The following is a 26,157-nucleotide window of genomic DNA, read 5'->3' on the forward strand; positions in this document are numbered from 1 at the left end:
CTAACGTGGGAAACTCAAAGAGACTAGTGTTGCTCTAGTAAGATCTTAGATGAATGGATGAATATAGGTACTCGGAAAATTCATTGCTTTTATAACTTTTTATATTCTTTTTCTCGAGGGTTAAAGTTGTTTAGTTTTGTGGATTTGTTCTCTACTTTTTTAGATGTACTGCGTATCGTGATTACTTGGAATTTTGAGTTATCTTGAACTTCATTTCATACCTTTACTACTTGTCGTAATATCTGGCTCCTCTAGACTTAATAAAAGATTGAGCGTTTACAATCAAATTCTCAACCTTTTCTAAAATGAAGGCCTATCTAGAAAGTTAATTTATAATGAAATATTACACCTTAGTCTATATATATTTACCGTCGGTCATATAGATTAATTATCTCATTTTTCGTTTTTCTGATTTATTATATAATATAAATATTATTATTATTTATTAAATTAATTAGAAGAAGATTATATTTATTATAAAAAAAATTGAAAAGATTGAAAAGATTGAAAAGATTGAAAAGATTGAAAAGATTGAAAAGATTAAAAAGATTAAAAAGATTAAAAAGATTAAAAAGATTAAAAAGATTAAAAAGATTAAAAAGATTAAAAAGATTAAAAAGATTAAAAAGATTAAAAAGATTAAAAAGATTAAAAAGATTAAAAAGATTAAAAAGATTGAAAATAAGAATAAAAAAAATAAGAATAAAAAAAATAAGAATAAAAAAAATAAGAATAAAAAAAATAAGAATAAAAAAAATATTTAAGATATATTTATTTTTTAATTATAATTTTATTATATTAAACATTATTTTTTCTAATTAATTATATAAATCTTAATAGTATTTATATTATTAAATAAATTAAATAATTTTTTTTCCTTTAAAAAAGTCGAAAAGTCGAAAAATGAAAATGAGATAATTGATCTATATAGCCGACAGTACGACTGGATCGATAAACATAAGCTCGAGGATGCCGAGGTCCGACAAGCTGTTAGAGGAAAATTCACTCCACTAACAAATACTTATGATAGTGGAATCTTTGTCGTTTGTAGCTTGTTGATTGAAGCTTCCGGTGGAGAATCACTCGATGAGATTGATGAAGACGGCATTGCTCATTTTCGACTGGAGTTTGCGAATTTGATTACACGATCGGCACATGCTATTGTTCTTGCTGGTAAGGTTCAGGCCAAGGCCTCTAATCCTAAGCCCAAGGAGACTTTACATACTTCCACTCGAACTATAAGACAAGAAGAAGTAGAAAAGGCAATGCCTAAACCATCACCATAACTTCTACTTAATTCGATTGGGAATTTTCATTTGATTTTATTTCTTTTTAAATACAGGTTTGCTTTATTCTTGAATGAGGGGACGACGGATTGAATACTAATGGGGGGGGATCAATTACTTTTTTTTCGAGGATCGTCACATGATCATTTTTATTTCGGGTTGTTTCACCACTGCGAAGGATGAGAATTGCTTCGGCAAACTTTTTAATACATTATGATCTTTAATTATGCGGTACTGCTGGAAGTTAGTTTCCTCATGCAATCAAGTCCTTGGGGTAACTTTTGGTTTAAATCATTTGATAATATAACCCCAAGATGGGGGAACGTTTCAATTGAAGGGGAGGAAAGTGCACCTTCCTCGAAGTTGCATTTCATAAACTTCGTACCTTCCTCCCCTAAAAATTGAAGATACGATCTCTTTTCAGAAAACCCCAAGATTTTTTTAAAGGTGTCCCTCAGGTCTCATCGAATTATCGAATTACAAAAAGGTGGTTCATTATTCATTCAGAATGAAACAGTTGTCAATTACAAACTTCTTTGGCAACAATGAAATCTCCATTTCACCTCAAGATGCCTCCAGAACTACGACTACAATATCCAAACAATTTGAACCATCTCCGACCTCTGAGATAATTGAACCTTCGACGCCCCATGGCTTCAATTACTCCAAGTCTCCCACACCGTTAGAGGAATCAGTTGAATCTGCCACAATTTCTCTGGAGTCTGAAAATACCATTTCACCAGAGTCGAATACGGAAAGACCAGGAAACATTTCGGTGCTCGATTTTGATCAGAGAGATGGTAATGAAATAGAGCTTTTCCTTGCTTGTAGTCGTCAGGTATTCAACGAAAGGTTCAACATTCTCGGAGATGATTTGGATGAAATTAATTACGACTCTGAAGAAGACATGGATGACTATGGAGAAGACCTGGATGACTTCTCATTATTCGAAGAAAGAGTTGTCAATGTGTTAAAAGCAACAACACGATGTTATATGTCAGATCAGTGGCACGAGTTCATTGAAATGAGGACCTCAACCCAATGAGCTCAAATCATTTGTGATTTCACTATTCCCGCTGTCAAAAAGATGTTGAATAACACGGAAGCACCAAAGTTGCAGGACCTTGCAAATATGCCTTGGTTGGATACTAGAGAGTCTGGTTTGTGAACCTTTATACTGGCGTTTATATGATATTGAAGATTGACTAATTGATTAGGTGTGTACGGGCATTTATTTACTCCTTTACTGGACGGTCACCACAATCACTTTTACATTGGCGAGGCATCAGGATTGAAGGGACTCTCAGGACGCCAAAACGAACATAAGAAGGAGATCGGAAAAGGGCCCGAGTCGGCTGCGCTAAAGAAAATAGTTTCGATAGATATTCAAAGCCAAACGCCTCATATACATATATGGATCCCTCAAAATGCCTCGCTAAATCAATCATTTCTTCCCGAATCTCAATTCATCATCACATTTACCTCAACAATCGCAAATTCTCTGACCTTTTATTAATGAATTACTTCCCATACAGCCACCAAACAAATCCACCCAGTCCCAAAAATACAACCACAAGCTGCACAAACAAGCCACCTTCATATCTTTCTCCCTCTTCTCCATTCCCGTTCCCACTCCCGTTCCTACCACAGAATCTTCCTCCCTCCAAATCATTAGTCCGAGAATTACTATTGCGTATCCTTGCATCCCAATGCGAACGATCATAGCGTTCCACTGACGGAAGCGCAACGTGGTAAGTTGGGCGTGGAGCACGGGATGGGACATTCGTATGGTATTGTTGATGTCCTGTTGGCAAAGGTGGAGAAGGCGATGGAGAGGGCGGAAGATGAGAGGGGATAGGATATGATTGCTGGAGGAGAGATTGGCGTTCGTTTGCGAGACTAGTTGCACGGCTATAGGTGTACCATCCTGGTGACGGGGTTGTGGGAACAGTATGTGTTTGTGGAGTTATTTGGACAAGGCTGGGGAAATCTGTAGATGGGATTGGTTCGGAAAGACTTCTCTGATCTAGAGGTCGTGTTGTGCTCTCAGAGCTTTGATGCGAAGCCAATATATTCCCTCTGATTTCCTCCCATGGATCTCTGAATGTAACTCTCGGTCTCCTCTGCCCCTTTCTTCTCTTCTCAGCATTCGCATTCCCTTGTTTCCCTTTCATGGCCACCGTATCCATCCATTCTACTTTATCCTTATCCATCTCAAATCTCCCTATCAATTCCAGATAGCTCGTTTTACAAAGTCTTGTATCGAAAGCTCTGGAATCGGGTTTAAAGCTAATAGCTCGGAGCGTTGAGAAGGGGATTGGAAAAATATGCTCAGTAATAATGAATGAGGCTTTATTCATTTCTCCTGCTTCAAGATAGAGCTTTATCTCAGGATCGGTATCCAGGTCTCCTGTATTTTGAGGGGTTTGAGATATGGCGATGCGGGTTTTCTGGTTGTACTTTTGACGGGGTTTGGATGTCATCTAGCGGTGATATATTATTAGCTTACCCTCCACATCTACCTTTATTTTCTCTTCAAACAATAACTTCGAACAAATGAAAAGGAGATTCTCTACCATAGCAACAGAACAAACGTCTCCTTCATGCTCCAAAATCACAACCGGATGATTGTACCCCTCATCATCCAAGCATCTCCCATTACAACAACTTTTCCCACGGTTACAAACTAAATCTCCATCGCTTTCCAATTTGGACGGAAGCCATACAATACAACCGACACAAATGTCGTTTTTCTTCAAACTTGGACGAATACCGGCCCCAGAATGTGTTTCGCGGGGTGGACTGCGTCGGGATATGCGGGTTGCATGACGACTGCGCGTGCGAGGCATTTAATTAATTGTAGGAGATCGCAATCTTGAATTCAATTTCGAGATATGGATAAAATCAAAACGATGATAAAGATAGAAGAAATGTAACACAATATATCATCAAGAAAGAAAGCAAGTGACGCAAATCCCCATTTATCCCTCCCCGCCCCTGTACCACCTGTGCGCCCAGCTGTGCGACATCGACAAGCCGCACTGCATATTCAGCGCAGAACGTGGGGGATTCCTGGCCAATGGAAATTTGTTTGTGAGTAATGAATGGATGGGATTTGATGGTGGTGGGTTTCTGTGCCACTGTGACCTTTTTGGAGACCATGGTGTATGGCTTTTTGTTAGGCTGAATTTGGGGAGGTTTGGGGGCTAAGGGGTCGGGAGGTTTGCGAGGGGGTGAGACGTGATGGGGATGGGGCTTGGGGCTGAGAAGGCGATGAAATATTTCTCTCGCATTGAGAGGTTAATTGTTGCAATGTTTCTCTAGGGTAAGGTTGGGGATTTTCGAGGGTGAATGGATTGTTGCGACGAGATTGAATTCTTAAATACAACGGCGATTGGCGTGCTGCCCTTCAATATAGTATCCGCAATAGCCTGCAGACCACTCATTTTCTTGTTAAACTTATTAACAAAGTTATCCCGGTTGTATCTCCTAAAACATTGATATCAACTACATCACGTACATCGACCAGCGGAGCACAATCCGACTCAGACGAAATTAAGCTTGTAGGAGTTAAACGTTGATATCCAATTCCTCGCGTTCCTGCCCAGGATTCTCTTGGATCTCCAACGCCTTCACCTGAACCTAAGAGGCTCAAGAGATCTAAAGCTATTACACCAGATTTATTAACTATTACCCCTGTAGTGGTAGAATTCGTGGTTGATGAAATAATTGCTTTATTAATTATAATAAAATCTTCAATATGCAATTTTATATCGAAAAGATCATTTTTAAAGTATTAATCAAATTAATTTTATTTTTGTATTCGATGAGAGGAGTTTATTTTAAAGGGATTTATTAGTAACTTTCTTGAATTTTGAATTTGAAAAGATAATTTTAAATTTTAGTTTAAGGTGATTATTTTTATATATAATCTAATTTTAATTTCTATTTATTTGATATATTTTATATTTTATAGTATAGTAATAAAGCTTTTAATTAAAAAATAAATTAAAAGTAATAAGAGTGATGAATAGATTTCCCTTTAGATTTTCGACTAATACTTTTTACTTACTGTTTAGTTTTTATTTTCGCTTTTTATTTTTTTAATATCTTTTTAATTTCTGTATATATATCTCTCTTTTCCTTTACTTTATCTATAACTCTAATATTCAAAAAATCTAAGGTCTTTTAGAGCTCTCATCTTCTTTTTTTAAAACAAAATTAATAATAAACAGATTTCAAAAAATACTGATTTAACTTATTACTAATGAAGTACTTATTTTGTTAATAACGAATAAAATATTAAAGTTATTAAAGATTTTATAAAAGTTCTAAATGTCACGGGGCAGGCGGGCGGGATCAGGAATCTATATTCGACGATACTAATAATAGTAGATATAGAGTATAGACTAAGAGCCCGTTCGAATCGTTTTTTTAATTTATTGATAAAATAATATATTGACTAATAATTTAGCCTAAATTTTGTAGATCTATAAAATATAGAGTAATTAATATTAACAAATATTATTAAATGCTAATAAAAGTTATATTACAAATTTGATAAGGCTCGGCGAGGCTATTATATAAATTTTCAAAATTTGTAAATTTATATTTTATAGCTTTTTATAGCTCAACATTAGCGTTCGGTAAATCACTTTTTTTCAATTTTATTAATAATATAGATTATTAAACAACATTCGCGTTCGGTAAACGCTTATTTAGACCTATATTACTAACAAATATAGCTTAATATCGCCTAAAAAATCGATTCGAACGGGCCCTAAGACGTAGCTCGAAGAGCTACAATATAGAATCTTCTAACGTGAAGATATACAGAGTTTTCACTTGTAAGCTAGCCCAACAGGGCCTAGCTTATTGCTTATCGGTCAGGTGTATCTACACCGTAATATTAAATTTATATATAATTTAATTTGAAAATTAATATTTTGAAGTTCTAGATCTTAATTCAGAAAAGTCCTAAAAATCTAAAAATTTCAGAATAAGCTTAAAATAATTTAAATTATATATATAAGTTTTTATTAAATTCTATTATATATTATTAAAGATATTTATATAAATAAGGGGTTTTACTTTAAAGAAATAACTTCAATATAATAGCTACTATATTAAAGGTATTAAGCAAATATAAAAGAGACTAGCTCTTTTAGTAGTATCTATATAACTACTTTTCTATATAACTAACTCTTTAAATAGAATCTAATTAAATATTTAGGACTCATAAATAGACAGATGCTATGTCTTTTATATTCTTCTCGAATTAATAATATTAATAGGCCTAAAAAGTGATTTTTGGTGTAAAAGGGTGGCTCAAAACAGGGGTGGTCCGGAAATAGTATACTCGACTTACCAAAATAAAGAAAGCTAGCCCGAATTAATACTAATAAAAGCTTCATCCTATATAAAACTCTTCCCCTTAGAATTAATTATATTAGACTAAAATATAATAGTTCTTTTGATATCCTCACTTTCTACCCTATGCTTTTTATTTTATTCACTAAAGAGAGTAATACTTAGAATAGATTATTATAATCTTTTTAAAGAAAACATATTTTTAAATTATTAAAATAAGATTAAATAAAGATATATAGAATCAAATTATATTAATAAAAACATTGATTTGTATTAAGAAGAATATTAAATAAAATAAAATAGATTTCAAGAATAAGAAATATAATAAAGAAATTTGAGAAAGGCTTTTTAGTTGATTATTCTTATTAATAGAGAATCTCAGGGATAATTAATACAAATTGATTTGGTTTAATAATACTGAGTAATATAAAGAGAAGAAAAATGAAAGGGTTGAGAGTAATAGTGTAGATAATGGGGGTTGACGATATGAAGGGGCAAGGGAGGGGTGAAATGATACAATAGAGAAGAGAGGGTGAGGAGCAATCTGACAAACGGGTGTATCTTTGGGAGATACTAATTACACTCTAGTATATTCCCTAGTTAGTAATGTTTTGAATGAATGCCGACCTACATATAGCTAGTGTATATCACACAATAAACTATTGAAAGTTATCTATTTTAAATTCGATATTATTTTAATTGCACTCTCAGTCGTAATGCTTGCCCCCCCCCCCCTAGTTTAGCGGCCTCCACCGCTTTCAACATCTATAAGAATCGCGCTCCCCTCTCTTCGACCTTCCTCTTGAATTCTCTTCCAGCACTTCCTCGTTTGGTTATTCAGGCTCGCTGTACATTGTAAGCCCCTTCTCATATTGACCCATTTCCAATTTCCTCCCTACATCAGCCTCGCTGTAGCTGGAAAACGACGATTGTATTACCCATCTCGAACCATGAATGTCGATTTCCCATCTTGAACTCGATGCTCTTTGGCTGTTATGATGAAAATCAATCAATTTACTTACATTTGCTGATCAAGGGACGAAGAATAAGGTAGTTTGTTTTCTATTCTTACCGGTACATTGTCGCGATCACCACAACAATCACCTCAGTAACCCCAATTATAGTACTCTCTCTTTTACCCTAAGGCTTGATTGCTTTCACTACGATTTAGCCAATCGAAAAAATGCCTCATTGATAGCATGGGGGTGCTCCTGTCTCACTGCGGGTAGGGATAGCTCACGCGCCGAGGGAAGGATCATGTTAAGTTTTTGCATGGTGAAATGATGATATACGCTGTATGCCTTGGACTCAGGCTGGTTCATGATGAGAACAGCCGATCCTTACTGGAGATTGCGATTTACCGAATATCGACGACGAAACGCTTGTTCGAGGCCTGGGTCGCTCTATCGGTATCTACAAGGGGTCAGGTCGTATGACCTCGGAACAAATTCTGTTCGGGGCGGTGGCCATCTCTGAAAGATGGACCTCAAATTGAGCTGGGAAGGATCATTAGCTCAATAACCTACTTCTAACAGGATATTGTTTGTACTGGCGCCAGAGTGGAAACACGATTATTTGGAGCTGCGCAATCTCGTTTCTATAAGTGGATGGTTCTATTTGCACATTAGGCAGCTAAGAAGGTGACATTGGAAATATGCATGCTCTGCCTGTCACTGATGATCTAGGAATAACACCGAGAATGGTCAATTGTGAATATACAGAGTGGGAATGTACAAGATGGTTATATTCTACGTTGAGAATACAAGGTTAACGATGTTAGCCCGGCGACGTTAGGGACACGTCTTGCGCGAGGGGGAGGGAAGGTCGGGGGCGTGTTGGGACTGAGGCGCTCGCATGATGGGAGTGCGCGGAGGCTTGCAGAGGGCAGCTCTTCTGGCGACCGGTGTCAAGCTGCTACCGCTAATTTGACAAATATCGAATTCTTCGTTCAAGAGACGAAGTTCCCAGGTTTGATCTTATCTGTAGATGGTGTGAAGATGGACCCCGCGAAGGTTCAGGCCATTATCGAATGGGCTCAACCTACGAATGCGAAAGAGGCCCTTCAGTTTATAGGCTTCACGAACTTTTATTGTCGATTTATAAAAAAGTAGTCGAGGAGTTGTCGGCCATTGACGAGCCTTCAGACAAAGGCCAGCAAACCAGTGGGATCTACTGGGATGACAGCTGTCAAGAAGCATTCGTCGCTCTGAAAGAAGCAGTTGTTTCTGCATCAACTCTAGCACATTTTGACAGGCGTAAGAAGTCAGTTACTGAATGTGACACCTTTGATTACTTTATATATAAAAAAAGATATTATCGCAGATCGGGGATAATGGAGAACTTTACTCTGTTGCATTTTTCTCCAAGAAAATTATTTCTGTTGAATATAATTATGAGATATACGACAAAAAGTTGTTAGCAACAGTCCGTTGTTTTGAAGAGTAGCGAGAGGATATTCAAGGCACTGAGATTCCGATTGATGTGCTTACGGATCATAAAGCACTTCAACATTATATGACTACAAAGAAGTTGAATCGAAGGCAAGAAAGATGGGCTGTTCTTCTTGCTGATTGTAATTTCCAAGTTACATATCGACCGGGTAAAGAGAATGGGAAAACAGACTGTTTGAGCTGCAGATCTCAAGATTTTCCCCAAGGAGAGAATAATGAACGGGTTATATACCAACGACATCCCGAGCTTGGTCATGACAGAATACACCCTGATATTCAATGCCAGGTCTCCGTTATGGATGTAGCGGAGTCCCTACGAGACGGGCTGCAGGGTGATTTAGTGGATCATTTATTTGATACACAGCAACGAGAGGCTTTTTGTATCAAGGTGTTTGAGATGATAGAGAGCGGGGTGTGAAGTAGCTGCGATATATCTTTGACATTCTGTTGACACCTCGATGATGGATTCATGTCAAGGGACACTCATACCGTTAAGTATCCCTCTGCAACCGTAACAAGATATGTCTATGAATCTTGGAACAGGACTTCCTGTAGATTCGAGGTTTAACACTATTTTGATGGTTATCGATTGTCTTACGAAAGAGAGACACTATATTCCTTGTTTTGTAAAAGATGAAGGTACTTCAACAGAGAAGATAGCGGAATTGTTAGTCCAGTATGTGTTCCGTTTACATGGTCTGTTTGATATTATATTTTCGATTGTGGATCGCAGTTTATTATAAAGGTATAGAACCGCTTCTTATGCATTTTACAGATTAGGAATCACAAGTCTATATCTCACTATCCGGAGTCTGACGGGCAAACAGAGAATGCTAACACAGAGATGGAACGGTATCTGCGAGCTTATATCAATTATCAAAAGAACGACTATGGATCTTGATAAGCTCTTGGGCTTGCTTTTGAGTATTTTAATAATTAAACATAGTATTTGTTGGTATTATTTTTGTTGTAATAATAAAGTCTTCATAATAGGCTTAGTTAATAATATTATATTGAGTATATGTATTCTAATTTAGAAACTACAAGAATTGTTATAATATTAGCAATTCAGAAAAGTACTATGTATATATACTCCTCTTGTAAATAATCCTTAGATAATTATTTATTTTAGGGAAAAGTAATAGATTCGGTTTGTCGAGGATATATCGATATGTTGAAATCAATTCTTAAATAATGTTAGAATAATAACATTATTTTTTTTCTTGAAAAACTTACATATAGCGATTTAATTTTTCCATAACAAAACAATTGCTAGTAGCCCGAGGACCAAAAGAAGACCTTTCAATACAATATACAGGCTTTGAATATGTTTCTTGAGCTTTTGGATTTCGATATCTGAGGCCTGAGCTTGATATCCATATCTCTCCTCGCGGAGCAGCAACTGGCTCTCATTACGTTCATTTAGTTGATTCTGCAGTTCCTCCTTGCAATCATGTAGTTGATTCTGCAGTTCCTCCTTGCAACCACGTAGTTGATTCTGCAGTTCCTCGTTGTGGGCAACTTTATGAATGAGTTTTTCCTCCAGTGTAGCAACTTTTGTGTGAGTTGTAGTGAGTTCTTGACGAAGTTGAATGGTCTCTTGACGAGCTTGATCTATTTCTTGACGATACTCTGCAGTAAGTTCTCGTCGAAGTTGGATGGTTTCTTGAATGGTTTCTTGACGAGCTTGGATGGTTTCTTGATGAGCTTAATCTATTTCTTGATGATGCTCTGCAGTAAGTTCTCAACGAAGTTGAGCTATTTCTTGACGATGCTCTATAGTCATTTCTCTAATGTTAATCATATCGTTGTCGCTATCAGATTGATATTTCTGATTCGGATCAAAGATCTTTAGGATTCGATTCGAATTCGATAACTTGGAAGTATTAGTAGGTATGGTTTTATAATAAGTCAAATCAAATATAAAATAATAAGGAAGTTTTAATAGAATGAATTTGAGATTTGTTTGTTTGAATTTGTTCAACTATAGTTATCATTGTTGGTTATATAAGATATACTTAACAGTAGTAAGAATAATGAAAACTTAGTGCTCAAAAAGTATAATTTTCAAAAAAGTGGTTACCTGACAATGACAATTTTCTTTTTGATTTATAGGAACAATTTTTAACTAGTTTAAATTATTCAGGGTTATAAGTGAATTGTTTTGATAAGATGAGTTATATTAGTTTACACTAATTTCAAATTTAGATCAAGAAATCATATAATTTCTATCAAAATCAATTACTTACAATTGAATTTTTCTAAGGAACCGTATTATACTATATTACAAATCACAATAACCTTAAATGAAAATGGAAAGAGTTCAATACAATACAAATGCCTACTGTAGATATAGGGGGGCTATCTATATATAACCGCGTAAATCTATATTATGATAAGAAATTCGCTATCAACTTTTGTGGTTCCATTAGGCAGAGTAAATTCTTCCAATAAGAAAAGACAGCATACAGAGAGACTCGAACCGCTTTTGTCTTTTCATTCATGATAATCTTGGCTCCCGCTTTATCACTATCCTCTCTTCCACTACCGGCAATAATATAATCCTCTTTTTCTTCAACAATATAGGCGGTGGCGCTTCATCATCGTCGCTATCGTGAACTTCAACAGGTACGTCGTACACCTGATGCTCCTGGAAGAAATCTCGGTCGTGTTATGGATTGCAGTATATAAATATATGATCCCAGAGATATTAACAAGTTGATGCCAATCGGCGCAGTTGGAGAGATTGCCTCTGTATAAACAAGGATATTCACTTCAAAGGATCCACTTCAATACAATGGCTACTATATAAAAGGGATTAAGCGAATATAAAAGAGACTAGCTCTTTCAATAGTGCCTATATAAGGCCTACTACTTTCGTACATAGCTAGCTCTTTAGATTGAATACAAATAGACATTTAGGGGCATACTGATAGTGGGAACCACATCTTCCGCATCTCATCTCAAACCAACAGCCTCACTTGCTACCGGATATTTAAATGATCCAGAACAGTCCGCCAGAGCATTTATCGAAGCTCCAGCTTGGGCTCAGACAGATGACGCATCTGCCCCTCGAAAATTTTATCGTTCTGGAGACCTGGCACGCTATATTGGTGATGGTTCTATATGGTTCATTGGCAGAATGGACTCTCAAATTAAGCTTCGTGGACAACGCATTGAGCTCGTAGAGATCGAACTGCAGCTCATCAAAGCTCTTCCCCAGGACACCTACTCTGTGGTATAGATGGTCCATCCCGCCAATGGAACAGCACAACCACTCTTGATTGCCTTCATCAGCATTGGGCGACAATCTGAAAGACCTCAGAAGACTACCATCAACCTGTCTTCAAATAAACGCCTCAGCGCCATCGTTCCTGAAATCACTAAGAAGCTCAGCTCGAAGCTCCCTCGTTATATGATGCCCACCGCATGGCGGTTTTTGGAACAGATGCCTTTCAATGGTAATGGAAAGACTGATCGCAAACGCCTGAATGCAAGGGCATCGGAATTCTCCATGCAATTATTCTCGAAGTATGGTTCAATGCCTGTGGAATATCAGCCGCCCACAACCCCGACAGAAAAAGAAATGCAGAGAATTTGGAGTCAGGCGCTTAAGTTGGAGAGAAGTTGTATTGGAATTAATGACAAACTTTTCCGTCTTGGTGGAGACTCAATCACGGCTATGCGGTTGGTGGCTATGTTCCGCGACAATGGTTTCAAAATCTCTGTGGACGAGATTTTTAAGCACCCGACAATCTGTGAGCTTTCAGCGGTTGCAAGAAACATAGCGCCAGAGGCTGCTCTGGAGACCAGATTGCCTTTATCTCTTTATCTTTACTACCAAATCACTTTCTCGTCGACGAAATTCGACGAGAGGCAGCTGAGGAGCGTGGTGTTCTCTTGGATAGCGTCGAAAATATTTACCCTTGTACTCCTTTTCAGGAAAGCTTGATGGCACTTTCCATCAAACAGAAAGGAGCTTATATGGCTCAGCTTACTTATCGAATTCCAGAGTCAGTCGATCTTGGGCAGTTCGAGATGGCATGGTAAAATCTGCATGCGCATCACAACATTCTCCGGACCCGGATTATTCAGATATTAATTAATTCGATATAAGTTATTGTCAAAAGCAATATTTCATGGACTACCTTTACAGACGGGAAAGTTCAGCTTGCTGAGTATCTCACACAGGATACATTGGATAGGATGGAGTATAGTCAATCTCTGAGCAGATTTGTTTTCATACATAACAACACTAATTCTATATACCTAATATAGACGATATCTCATACCTTATATAACGGTATCATATTACCATTAATATTCGAGAATTTGGAGGAGTGTTATATAGGGCAAGTTCTAACGCGGACCGCACAATTCCAATGTTTCATCAAAAGTATATTAGACGTAGACCACAAGAAAGCCGAAGTCTATTGGGTATCGCAGTTACTGGATACTTCTGCAGAAGAATTCTGCAAAAGGCCAACTCCTGATTACACACCCATATCCCATCACAAGCTCAAGAAATCAATCATCTTTACAAAGGAAAACAGTCTTGGAGTCACAAAGGTGATCATAGTTCGTACAGCCTGGGCCTTAATATTGGGCCATTATTCAAATACCAGAGATATAATTTTCGGTATAACAAACAGCGGGCGAAGTGCTTCAGCTTCTGAAGTAGCGTATATAGATAGACCGACCTAGGCAACTGTACCTGTGCGGATGAAACACGAGGATCATGATTTTTTGATCGACTATCTCGGGAGAGCTCAACAGCAATCTGCCCAGATGACCACGTATGAGCATTACGGTCTTCGAAGAATTCGAGAGTGTTGTGGGGAGGCAAAAACTGCTTTGGAATTCTAAACTTTCTTGATTGTTGATGGGAAGCCAGATAGACGTTTCATGCAGAGTCGTATTGGGCTTGAGTATTGTCCTGGTGACCAGATAGACTTTTATTCTTATCCTGTAAATGTTGAAATCTTTCTGCAGGACAGTGGTGCCGATGTGGAGACCCATTTCGATGATACTATGATTGCACCCTGGCAAATCACTCGGATTGTCAGTCAGCTCGAGTTCGTCATTCAGCAATTGTGCCGAGCGAATGTAATCAATAGAATTCAGGATATCAAGTATATCAGCGCAGCGGATTTTAAAGAGCTTTACAAATGGAATTCAGGGGTCGGACCAGCTATTATGGAGACATTGCATGGCCTGGTCGATGAAGCTGCTCAGCGAAACCCTTCAGGGCAGGCTATAGCTTCTTCTGCTGGATGCAGACTAGAGGGAGCACTCTCCTGTAATGAGGCCGAGAAAGCGAGAAATTCAGAGCTTAGGATTCACAGATTTTTGCTATCGAACCCCTCCAGCTTGCGTCATCCTCTTCTCCTCTTCTCACTTTTGGTCTAATTTTATAAAGCAACTTCCTGTATGTACCATATTTTACCCCTCTATACCCCTTTCACTCTATTGGAGGTCGATATTCACCCAATATATCAAATCGTGATACCCCTCTCTGCCCCGACGTAACAAAGAGATCCTTGGAGAAGGATATCCTGGATATGTGATTATATAAACTTACAACTTTGCAATCAGCATGGATAGTAACTAGCTACAGAAAGAATAGCAACCAATTATTAAACGAGAATGCGCTCAGCAACGCCCAATCGAAAGATTTAGCCATAGATTGTGAGCAGGACATGGAAAGGAAGTGAGATCACTTCAGCGCCTTACATGAATACTTTGCTATCTCTGAATAGCATTCTCGTCAATACATAGTAGCACTGTCATTGTTATCCTTCACCGTTATAATCTTAACGATCAATGTTTTCAAAAAGATATTTACTTATTTTACCTTGCAGTAGAAGTTATTCCGCTTCATGAACAACCCCTTCCATTATATCATCGCACCTATTCGATTTCCCCCAGCAAGGCAACACCCCTTTTGTCAAAGGACATAGCATTTCTAGGTCGAGTTTGAGCGTGGTTAGAAGATTCTTATCTTTCTCAAATACTACACACGTTAAACTTTCTCCGTAACTTATACAACCCAAGTACCGATAAATTTAGCACTAGCTAAGGAATTCACTCTTGAGATTTATCTAGCACTTACTCGTCATGTACATACAGCTAGCTATGCATTTCTGCGATGTGCAACAAAACCTTATAAGCGAGAAGATAAAAGTGATCACAAGAGGAGGGCCATCTCATGGCGAACCTTTTTATAGTAGAGCCAAGTTAAGATGGCTTCGTGCTTCATTTGATACCACACGATGCACTTCTTATATTCACACAAATTTGGGGACCTCACACGAACAGTAAAGCTTATCATTCATCAACTGTATTTTAAGCAATCACAAGCTATGCTGTGCTATGCATGTATTGATTGTTCGCATCATCATCAGAAACTCGCAGCACAGGATATCCGCTTTTCTGCATGCTCAAACACATTCCCCTTGCCACATTTCGCTTTTTTTACTCTTTCAAATCCTTCTCTACTTGATCCCTACAAATGGGATGATAGAAATCCTTGTTCTTCTCAAAGGTTTCCACGGCCAACTTCCTATCAACAACGACCAATTTCCTGTAAAGTGTTCTAACGAACTTCATTCTACCGACCTTACCCAACAACTCTGCAGTAGGTTGATATACTGACTCATCCTTTGCAGCTAAGCCAACGCCGAAATAGCGGGAGCTAAGTTCGACGTTTTTGGTGTTCACAAGATCATAAGCTTTACCCATTGCTTGACTTTGAGCTGGGGTGAGAGGAGTGGTGAAGAGTTGGACTTGTTGAAGGAAGACAACTACTTGGTTTGCGGCCCAACCTTCAATGTCGGATGGGGAGGGTGTGAAATCCTAAAAGGAATTAGTTCATGTGTAGTGATGTAGTTTGTCACATTATTTACCTTTGACTCCCATTTCTTCGCTAGAGCATAGCATTTATCGACCAAGCTTGTGTCAAAATCTGGCTTTGGGGGAAGACCTGGCTTGTAGAACCAAGAATCCCAATCAACTGACCCGAGAGCTTTAGAAGCAGCTGAATCGGAAGCAAAGAAATCAAGAAGCGTGGCCTTGAAATCATAAGAGTCGAGAGACTTCATCTTCCAAGTAGTGAAATAATGTGGGATGAATTTATCCCATGATGGTTTACCTACAAGTCTCTCAAGATAGTAGAGGAAATGGAAACCCTGGTTACATTAGACTTCTAGCACTATATTCAAATCACTGGAATTGCCTACCTTCTCATATGGAACACTGCTGAAGGCATCATCTGGGTCCTTGCCCTTCAGATCAACAACCAATTTAGTAAACTCGTGATCTTCGCCGTAGAGTTTGACAGAATCCTCTGTATGTAGATATTAGCTTTCGAAATTTTGCATCCAAAAGTATGACTTACCAAGAGCTTTCCATCCAATAATGGAAGAAAAGTCTCTATATGCTTCACCATGAACGGCAGCAATGATTCTTCTTTCTAAATAGACTGTCCACCCCTCGTTCAACCAGCTATATAGATGTTAGTTGAACAATCTCCATCTGCAAGAAATCCTCCATTTTCGTAAAAATGAGAGCAAGCAAAGCGATCTGTGAAATTCTCAAAACCTACAAATGTTCCCAACTAGCATTGGAGACCAAGTTACCACTCCAACTATGAGCCAACTCATGAGCAATCACATCAACATTCTCTCTATCTCCACTAATGATAGTAGGAGTAGCAAAAGTAAATACTGGATTCTCCATGCCACCATAAGGGAAACTTGGTGGTAAGACCAAAACATTGTATTGGGTCCATTCGTAGGGGTAGACAATTTTCTCTATAGTCTCAATAAACTTCTCGGTATCTCTCTCGAGTTCCCACTTAGCACCGATGAGCTCTTCTGGACCAGTGGAAACGAGGGAACGTGGGCCGATAGATGCAGTAGCAATATCACCTGATGCGAGAGCAAAGAGATAAGATGGCATAGGGATTTCCTGGTAAAAGGAATAGAGAAGGGTTCCGGATTCGCCATTTTCGCCATGAACAAATGAAGTTGCACCACGGGGCAAGCCACTGGCAAGAACGGGAAGAGGAGAGCGAATTCGGAAATCATATGTGCTCTTTACATCAGGAGTGTCTTGACATGGGAAGATCGAGCGGTTATGGATGGCTTGGCATTGAGAGAACATGTATGGGAACTTTTTGTTCGAGGTCTGAGCGGGAGTGAGCCATTGGAGAGCTGTGCATTTATCGGTAGTTGATAGCGTAATGGCGAGTGCAATGATAGTACCCTTTGCTGCTCCGCCTGGGATCTTCACAGAAAGAGGACTGCCGAATGGTTCAATGCGCTTTTCGAGAGTCCATTCACCAGTCTTAATCCCGTCAACGGCAACATTTTGCACATCGACGAAACTAGTATCAAGGATTATCTCTTCAGATTCCTTATCCGTAATAGATTCAAGCTGTAGTGTAACTGTGCCATGAACTCGCTGTTTCGTGAAATCAATCGCTAAATCGGCGATTGTATGCTTCGTTCTCCAATTGTTGTAATTCGACAAGGTGTTTGGATCACGTGGCATGTTGATGGTAGAAACTGAGGCCATCGTACGAACTGTCACCATGGTTTGACGGGCTGATACTATTCGAGGTGCAGATGTGATGATACTGCGTCCGATAGAGAGCAAGGTATTCATATATCGGGAACCCCTATTGGATGGAATGGAGTATTTCAATTGCCGGACCAAACTTGAGCTTACTGGCGTTGGTCGGTGAAGGTCAAAGATTTCTTTCTGGGTTTGTGTTGAATGTATTTTGCTTGGAAGGTGGGAGGGGTAATCACGAATGTCGGGCCTAAGGCCTCAAACGTAAGAATGACCTCGGGATCTACACCATCACATGATATGCCGTGGCTTCCTATTATGGCTAGCACCTTCCGATAATACCGTTTGTTTTCTTCCCTGTCTCCTGGACTCCGAAAAGGCACAATCTTTTTCGTTCACATCACATTAGCCGGTACACGCAGAGTTTGACCAACCGAGAGGTGCGTAGATCTAGGAACAGATCTAGAAGGATTTGGAAACCGGCCAGAAGGATCTATCTGTCAGATTCAAATTAAAATCGAACTTTAATCTCCATTTGCCGTGTTTCATGGCTTTCAATTGTTGTAGAGAGGAGGATTTGGGGGTTTTCACGATGTTTCCACATGGTGAATGAGTACGGAGGAGGTACCAAGGTATAGTGTTGTATGTGTCATACTCCAAAACCCCGAATACGAAAGAAATTCACGAAAAGTCTCATCCAGAATAGATCGCAGAAATAGCATCGGCTATATGTACAATTATCACGTTACAAAGGAGCTTTACCAGGAAGAAACGCGGTCTGGAAGCTCTCTATTGCAGGCTGCAAGCTGCGGCTGGTCGCATCACAGCGATCTGTGGTTCATTCCAATTATCCAAATAGCCACAGGATATGGTAACTACGTACGGCAAAAAGTGCCAGAATTAGCGAGGTGCTTGAATCAAATCATCCCATCAAGCTTCCCATCCCCGGCCGGGTCGAGAACTTTGTACCTTCCTCACTCATATCCAGATCCGGGCTCCCCCGCCTAATCTCAGAGATATGACCTACAATCAAATCTATTTGAAATACTTGATAGCGATAAAACAGGCTTGGGGGAGAACAATAGTGGAAACTGATGTGTAGTTTGAGTTCTGGAATGGTGGAGGGAGCGAGCATCTTCAAAAATCCAAGGCAAGGTATAGACATGATAAGGACGAACTGGACTGAAACTTGGGATTCTCGTGGGTGGATCCTGGTGGCAGCTCAATTGCCACATGTATTGCTGGATTATAGTTTGATGTGACGATACATCAATGGACCTGGGGTATATTAGATATGTGAATAATGATATAAATGGATAGTTGCAGCTATGTTATAGGGGACCACGAGGATAATAGTTTGAAGGGGGACTTATGGAGCTGTCCCAGGGGTCTAGGAAGAATTTCCAAAGAACCCAACAAATTTTGATAATATATCCAATTATGAATTATTATCTCCGAAAATGTTGTTGACGATTTGAAGCATCGAATACGCTTGATAGCAGATACAAAACAGATTGATATGTAAGTACAAATGCAAAGAGGAGGGGGAACTTATGCGTACATCAAGTCATTCTTGGCATACGTATCAATCGCAGTCACCCACGAGTTTTCTAATCCAAAACCTCATTGCGCCTTCTCGCACAGATATCAATCGCAAAGTAATCAAAGTCTCCCAAATTATGCTTGATAACCATTCTCCACTTCCTCCAATACTGCCGTTCCCACTTTCACTCCACGGTACCTGAAGACCCACGCGAGCCACGTTCTCAAACATACATCGTAGTAAAATGGAGCTCAAAGAGTCCGTATCTGAAAATTTCATTCCTGTTCATCCTCCCACATAGCCACAGTTCTCCACCATCCTCGTGCTTCAGAATTTACTTGGTTTACTGGCGTGGTATCGAAAAGTCGGAAGTTCCTCAGATATTTTGTTGACGCGTTTCGAACGATAGGCTTGGCACCAATGGATATCCCTTGTTGACCCCGATTTTTCGGGGTGAGAGACTAGACTGGTTACAGCTGATCGACTTTTCCATTATGCTGGGAGGTATTTATCCTGAAGTTTCTGGGATATTTCGTTATCGGTGTTATTACTATAGGGCGAGAGGGCCAAGTCTTCAGGGTTCAACGCTGGAAGTAAGGTTTAAGCACGATATGTTGACAAAAGTTAGTATTTGTCTTTTGATGAGATTCATAGAATTTCGCTGTATTACTCGAGCCACTTTTGTTTTCCCATGTAAAAATTCGACGCATGGAGGGGCGGGGAAAGCTTTCCTGTCTGCAAAAGGTCAAGATTGTGATATAATCATACGATTTAGACGAATCTAGATACCTATTCTCCGAATCTTTCTCAATTAGGATTGAAGAATTTTACATAGATGCATGATGTAAGATTACAATTTAAAGGCCTTTTTTGTGCATGATATTCATTGTTGACACTGACAGATGTTTCGCTATCTACAAACAAAGTGTCACTGTAGAGAATTACACCATGGAGCTACGGAGAATTAATGATGAATTATTGGTAAACATTATGCGTTTCTAATTTGGTATCGTGTTGATCAGAATGAGTTGGACGTAGGAAGGACTAGACTAGAGATTCCATTTCTTGACGATGTTCCTTCCCGCAAGCAAAAATTCGTGAAAAGATACGAAAGGAGGATCTATCTCATGGCACCTTCAATATTCATTTGTATGACGGGCTATTGTCCTCGTTACAGAAGCCATGTGCTGACGGTTACGTGATAGACCAAATATAGCACTTCGATTCCGTCGTGAGAACCATTGAGACTCGATCATGATATCTAGGGTAGTATTAGAGAAAGCGATGCAGTATAGATTTGGAAAGTGCTTTCCCAAGGAAACACGGTTTCAAAATCATGTGAAAGATAGGATTGATTCATGGCGAATCATGAGGATGAATTCAAAACAAACCTGGAAGCATTGTTCCGTCCCTCATTTAGAAATGCAAGTGGGTTTTGAATCATGAAGTTGAAGTTGAAGTCATTTGCTAGATATCAATGCGAAGCATACATGAAATGTGGCGGTGGTCAATCATCCTATGTAGATCTGACTCGCAAATTCGTGTTTCGCGTGATCTGTAGGATTGTACCCCTTTATGCATTGGAACCGCATAAGACGAAAGATGAGATGAAGATGTGAGGTTCAAAACAAATGCAGGAAGTTAGAAAATGACTCCTGACTTAGAGAGTATCCGCATACAGAGATGTGAGGAGTGCATTGCTGCTACTGCGAAGTCGCACAACTTCGCCGTTCTTCATACCGGTTCTTGGTAGGTTATCATGAAGCCTGATATTGACAAGGGAAATGAAAAGATGGAAAGATGGAAAGATTAGACGAAACAAGCACCCCGAGGATTAGTGAAGTTGTTGATCAAATACTTGTTGGGCATCGCATATAGGTTTGTGTAATAAAATGTCACCCTTTATGGAGTCTATTTGTTGTATTATAGGCATTGAATCAAGAATACGAAGTACCTTGTGCTTATAATATATGTGCTATTGACAAGCTTTAGGGTTATAAACTATGGTATATAAGTTCTTATTGGTGACCGTTATACTGATGTACGAACTTGTGGGGAAAACCTGGTCGACGACGTTTAGAAAATATAACTTTCGTTTAATGTTTCGTTACTCATTCCGGACGGCTTCTTAGATTGATGTGATACCCCTTTTATGATTCTTATCAAATTTTTGAATCAATCAACTAATTGCCTAAACTTTTGATTGACCTCAGAATGACGTCCAATCACACAATTCCCGCGTGGGGTTTCGGAAGGGAAATAAAGTAAATATTTAAGCATCGAGATTTTCCCAATTCTCCACATTTGCACTTTCCAGCTCACACTCAAGCTTTCACAATCCTGACCACTTCTCGTGGCAGAGAGCTCCAAAGCTAGAGATATACATCTATCCAACGGGATATTTGCAAAACACTTCTAAGGAGAATTATCCTAGAATAGCAAGTTATCCGGATGAGCAACAAGGTAATGACTTCCATTTGTAAGGACATCTAGGTCATCATGACCAATACGGAAATGATATGAAGAGTTCGAACAATTCCTAGTCAATAATGATTGGTCCATATACCGGACTGGTGCCGAAAAGATTTAGATTCTTGTATCAAGGAGGTTTGAGAGTTCTTCTCCACAAATTTTGTAGTCTAGAGGTTGCGACTGCACAGACAAGTGCGGAATGAATTTCTGAATAGAGACATTTGTCTACCCCACTGTGAAGTCTTCACCTGCTCGAGACCGGCTCTTCAAACTTATCAACACACACGAACGGATGCAGTCTTAGATGCAATTAGATATTTTTCGGTGAGATCATCGAGATGACGGAGATTAGGAACGTTAATCCAAATTTCTTGTAAATCTCTTAAGTCTGTGAGACAGTTGGGGTAGCTTGAAATTTATGATGATTGAGAACATAGCAAACAAGTCAAGATGATATGATATGATAGGCGAGTCATAAGGATAAGACTAACTTTCATATAGTCTATTAAGTTTGTGATTAAGTGGCGGAAGCAACTAAACTGAGTTTTCTTATGATAGAAACTTTCTTCTAGAAACAAACTTAGTCTCAAGAACTTGAATAATGAAGCTTTTGACGAGAATGCATTATCAAAAATCAGTGTTAGCAAAACGAGCAAAGCAATAAGAACCTCGGTTGACATCTATGATGATAAGATAACAGAACAGACACTAGGGATCCTTTCCATCTGTTCCACAATAGGATTTCCCATTCGAAAAAACATGATATTTTGTTTTGAAGTTCTCATCAGTTCGTTCCAAGATTCGATGTGGACTCGATACTTGCATTATCATTATAGCGGTTATGCCTGTTTTTGGAGCGTTAAGACGAATTTCTAGGGTTTAATCTCCAAACGAGATTCTCCACATCGACCCCGAAACTAGAAACGATCCACTGATTCACGGGTACTTGAACAGAATAAATCAAAGATGTTGTTCCGAATTGCTAGACTCTCAACCCTAAATCGACGTCTGTGCAAATACATCGCCAACTTGCCAAGGTAGCCCAATCTTCTGATACGAAGCTTCTTTTCCATGTGTCCCATGATGATCATCAGAACTAGCAGGATGAAAGTAATCTATCAAACTTCCCGGAACTAACACCGAGATAATCAGTATAACCTTCGATTAACTTCAGAATGACATCAAGTCATCGTGTCAACATTATGAATCTCGAACTTCCAATCCTGAATCAGCCACCCCCTCGAGTAAGCAGGTACATATGTACCACATGATTCACCACTGATCATCATCGCGAAGCTCTTGAATCTTCATGTCTTACGGTTCCCTTGTTTTTGACCTCCTCCCTTTTCTCCTACCTAGCTACCTCGCTAGTAAAAGAACCTATAAATTCTTCTTACACACCAGTAGATAGCCCTGGGCATAATCCTACATTCCTTGCAATTATCATGCAGTCAACGACTTTTCTTGCCTATTTTTTCCTAGCTTCCATGTGTATTCCTAGTTTTCCATGCAGTTACATGGCTGCCATGAATGTGCACGGGGCAGCACGGACCCTTGGTTGATTCCGTCGAGGTAAGCGAACTACTATCCTGTCAAAAGCTCCAAGCGGTTTCATTTCATCAACCACCCTTGTTTTGTCACCAGCACCCTCAAACACTTGCCAAAATCACAATTTCGCCTCTCTGCACTAGCCATTCTGCACAGTGCCTTGGTACAGTACCATTGAGTGAAAGAGGCAAATAGGCAATTCCGAAGTTTAAACTCATCTTCCTCCGTGCTTTATCCGGCATCATATGCACTTTCCCACATGGCTTGGTGCTTACTAGCCCCTTCTTCTCATTGTGCCTGTCTCAGACGCTAAAACAGTCGATTTTCACTCTGTAGTAAGAGAAGAAAAGAAAGGGCACTAACGGGCCCTGCTGCACACTACCTTATAGACTGGGGATAATATATTAGGAATATTACATATCCCCACTTGAACCCTCGCTGGGTCGGTCCAAGTGTCTGGCACTCCTTGAGTATATCTTAATCCTGTCTTTTCCGTCTCTTAGAGTCTTCAAGTGGATCGAGTCCATTTATATGTTTCTTTCTCCGCTATATTAATATATATGCCACATTCCTTCTTATACAATCGAGCATAGAACTTTCTTTCCTACACCCATTGAATCGGAAAATCGAGCCAGGAGCTTCGAAACGGATCAATTCCTAATATGGCTCATATTTCCGAATACTTGGTCGATGCTACGAGCAGTGTCGGCTTAAATAACTTAATAGCTCGCGAGATGGGGGTATCTTCACCTCAAGACATTGTATGTACTTCTTTTCGTGGCCAAGCTGGTTCTTGCTCACATTATATTTAGCCTTCTGATTCCCCAGTTATGGAAGAGAAAGAAAAACATATTTGGCGAATGCACCAACCTAGTGAAGCACCACGAAAATACAGTATATTTCCTAAAGACAAGCTATCGATTGGCTCAGATCGACAAAGTCCAGAATCCTCATTATCATTGGCGATAGGAGAGAAGCACAACGTTCAAAAGCCCAAAGAATTGAACAAACGAAGAAAACCAAGTGTCACCGAATTAGGACCAATGACTACCGTACATGAGGTTTCGATGGATTCTCGTAAGTACCTTGAACATCTTATAGGTACGCTTGAAAATAACGTTGAATAGCTACCATTCCAGGACGACCTCCTCTACACGAAAGATCTTTCAGTGCACCAGGTGGTAAATGGAGACAGCATACATATGGCGAATCTTTAGTTGCATGTATTGAGGGACCAATTCTAGATGAGAATGCAGAGATTGAAAACGAAATTAATGAACTCAACGTTTTGAAAAGACAACGATCAAATTCCAACTGCCGTTCGAAATCACCCAAACCACTTTCACCAAAATCTTTGGCTCCTCTATATATCCCATCCAGAGATGCTCCAATGCCACCAAGAATTCGTACTCAGTCTTCACCAAGTACACTTAGATCACCAATGCCACCACAAGTGCCACCAAAGTCTGCTAGAATGATGGAGCAATCTCCATATCATAGATCTTCTCCTTTTACCCCTTCATCATCTGTTAGTGCTTCTACAGCAGCAACCACTCCAAGTTCTCCACGAGAAGGACGTTCTTCTCCAAAACCATGGATGAATCTACTCTCCGGACGATCATCTCCGAAACCGGTCAAAGACGCCTCATCCATCATGCAGCAGAGCGCAAATTCTAGCTCAGTCACTCTTCCACTTCCAACCCCTCGACGAACCTCACCCGGTCATTTCCGCAATCAATCAGAGAACTTCGTCCAACAGCCACGAGCCGGAACCATGACTCACGATGTACCTCATCGACGCGGAGGATCTGAATCTGGTCCCTCAATAATGGATCGAGGAAGACCTAAGAAGCGAAGTGATGGATCACCCATCAAAGCATCGGCCCCCAAGCTCTTGCATTCAAAACGAACTCCTACTTCCGAGGAGCAAATGGCTTTCGAACATTTACCCCAGGGTGTCAAAGCTGCTCAAGCAAGTTCGAAATTGACTAAAACGGAAATGGAGACACTTAGATGTCAGGCTATTGGCCAAGTTTGTCGCTTTGAGGTTCTCAATTCAAAAGATGTGGATGCTCTGTCAAGAGTATGTTTTTCTCTCTCCTTTTTCCAACATCTTACTAACCAACCCAGGAACTTCGCGCTCTAGACGAACGCTGTCTCTACCTCCGCAAAACCCACCGTTCCCTCCGTGCCGGTCGTCGCAATCTCCACGATCGCATTTGTACCTATCTCCGCTCACCCCGCACCGCTAAATTCTCCCACGATGCCATTCTCAAACAAGAAGAAGCACTATCGGAACTCGATTCATCAATCGATGACTGGGTATCCAAGCTCGATCAAGCTGAGAATAGACGCACACGAGTGCGTCAAAAGTTATTGGAACATGTTGCCGCTGCTGTCTTTATGCCCGTTACTGCTCCTTCAATTAAGAAAGATAATAATAGTGTAAATACCATTACACCTCCACGAAGCCCTATCAAGGGAATTAGTCCTGTGCGAGAAAGTCATCGTACAGTCGACGTTATGACTCCCCAACCCCAACTTTCCGAAGCGGAACTCAAAGAGAAGAGAGAATCGAGACGCAAAGCAGTGGAATCTATTCGCATCTATGCTGACTCTGATGTTTTTGCTCTGTTGGCCGATGTGGAAGATGAGATTAATCGAATGGGTGATCCTACTTTGTCTTCCTCTTCGGATGAGTCCCATGAGAAGCAAGTAACCGCTCAACCACAAGCCCCACGAAAGGAAAAGGCTACTGAAGCTTCGCAAGCTGATTCCCATTTCTCATCTTCTGCACCTGCGGCGCCAATGTCGCCTTTCTTGCTCAGACCAATGGTTTTTACCATGCCTGCTGGAAAGCAAGGTGTTAAGGTTTAAATCTTCACCTACCTACCTGACCTATCTTTGTGCTCTT

General features: G+C 39.6%; 7 protein-coding genes across 7 annotated transcripts; 4 read left to right on the forward strand and 3 right to left on the reverse strand.

The window, feature by feature from the left end:
* Nucleotides 1–969: 969 nt before the first annotated feature.
* EAE98_008816 (uncharacterized protein) lies at nt 970–1,286 on the forward strand (the record flags this gene model as incomplete). The annotated part of the gene is made up of 2 exons (XM_038956439.1): nt 970–977; nt 1,031–1,286. The coding sequence occupies 2 exons, from the start codon at nt 970–972 to the stop codon at nt 1,284–1,286; spliced, it is 264 nt and encodes an 87-aa protein (XP_038807151.1).
* A 508-nt stretch (nt 1,287–1,794) lies between these two features.
* On the forward strand, nt 1,795–2,331 carry EAE98_008817 (uncharacterized protein; the record flags this gene model as incomplete). Its single annotated transcript, XM_038956440.1, has 1 exon — nt 1,795–2,331. One exon carries the CDS (start codon nt 1,795–1,797, stop codon nt 2,329–2,331), a length of 537 nt encoding a protein of 178 aa, XP_038807152.1.
* A 304-nt stretch (nt 2,332–2,635) lies between these two features.
* On the reverse strand, nt 2,636–4,351 carry EAE98_008818 (uncharacterized protein). The gene is made up of 2 exons (XM_038956441.1): nt 3,863–4,351; nt 2,636–3,769 (listed from the first exon to the last, which is right to left on the reverse strand). Exons 1-2 carry the CDS (start codon nt 4,133–4,135, stop codon nt 2,807–2,809), a joined length of 1,236 nt encoding a protein of 411 aa, XP_038807153.1. The 5' UTR covers nt 4,136–4,351; the 3' UTR covers nt 2,636–2,806.
* A 6,001-nt stretch (nt 4,352–10,352) lies between these two features.
* EAE98_008819 (uncharacterized protein) lies at nt 10,353–10,892 on the reverse strand (the record flags this gene model as incomplete). Its single annotated transcript, XM_038956442.1, has 2 exons — nt 10,353–10,804; nt 10,856–10,892. 2 exons carry the CDS (start codon nt 10,890–10,892, stop codon nt 10,353–10,355), a joined length of 489 nt encoding a protein of 162 aa, XP_038807154.1.
* Nucleotides 10,893–12,350: 1,458 nt separating this feature from the next.
* EAE98_008820 (uncharacterized protein) lies at nt 12,351–14,515 on the forward strand (the record flags this gene model as incomplete). Its single annotated transcript, XM_038956443.1, has 4 exons — nt 12,351–12,864; nt 12,915–13,152; nt 13,504–13,684; nt 14,099–14,515. 4 exons carry the CDS (start codon nt 12,351–12,353, stop codon nt 14,513–14,515), a joined length of 1,350 nt encoding a protein of 449 aa, XP_038807155.1.
* A 1,065-nt stretch (nt 14,516–15,580) lies between these two features.
* EAE98_008821 (uncharacterized protein) lies at nt 15,581–17,701 on the reverse strand (the record flags this gene model as incomplete). Its single annotated transcript, XM_038956444.1, has 5 exons — nt 15,581–15,961; nt 16,012–16,293; nt 16,345–16,451; nt 16,503–16,609; nt 16,710–17,701. The coding sequence occupies 5 exons, from the start codon at nt 17,699–17,701 to the stop codon at nt 15,581–15,583; spliced, it is 1,869 nt and encodes a 622-aa protein (XP_038807156.1).
* Nucleotides 17,702–23,905: 6,204 nt separating this feature from the next.
* On the forward strand, nt 23,906–26,120 carry EAE98_008822 (uncharacterized protein; the record flags this gene model as incomplete). Its single annotated transcript, XM_038956445.1, has 4 exons — nt 23,906–24,004; nt 24,056–24,320; nt 24,371–25,326; nt 25,374–26,120. The coding sequence occupies 4 exons, from the start codon at nt 23,906–23,908 to the stop codon at nt 26,118–26,120; spliced, it is 2,067 nt and encodes a 688-aa protein (XP_038807157.1).
* Nucleotides 26,121–26,157: the final 37 nt, after the last annotated feature.

The sequence above is a fragment of the Botrytis deweyae genome (genome assembly GCF_014898535.1).
Source record: "Botrytis deweyae strain B1 chromosome Unknown BDEW_024, whole genome shotgun sequence".
In the NCBI taxonomy this organism is placed as follows: domain Eukaryota; kingdom Fungi; phylum Ascomycota; class Leotiomycetes; order Helotiales; family Sclerotiniaceae; genus Botrytis; species Botrytis deweyae.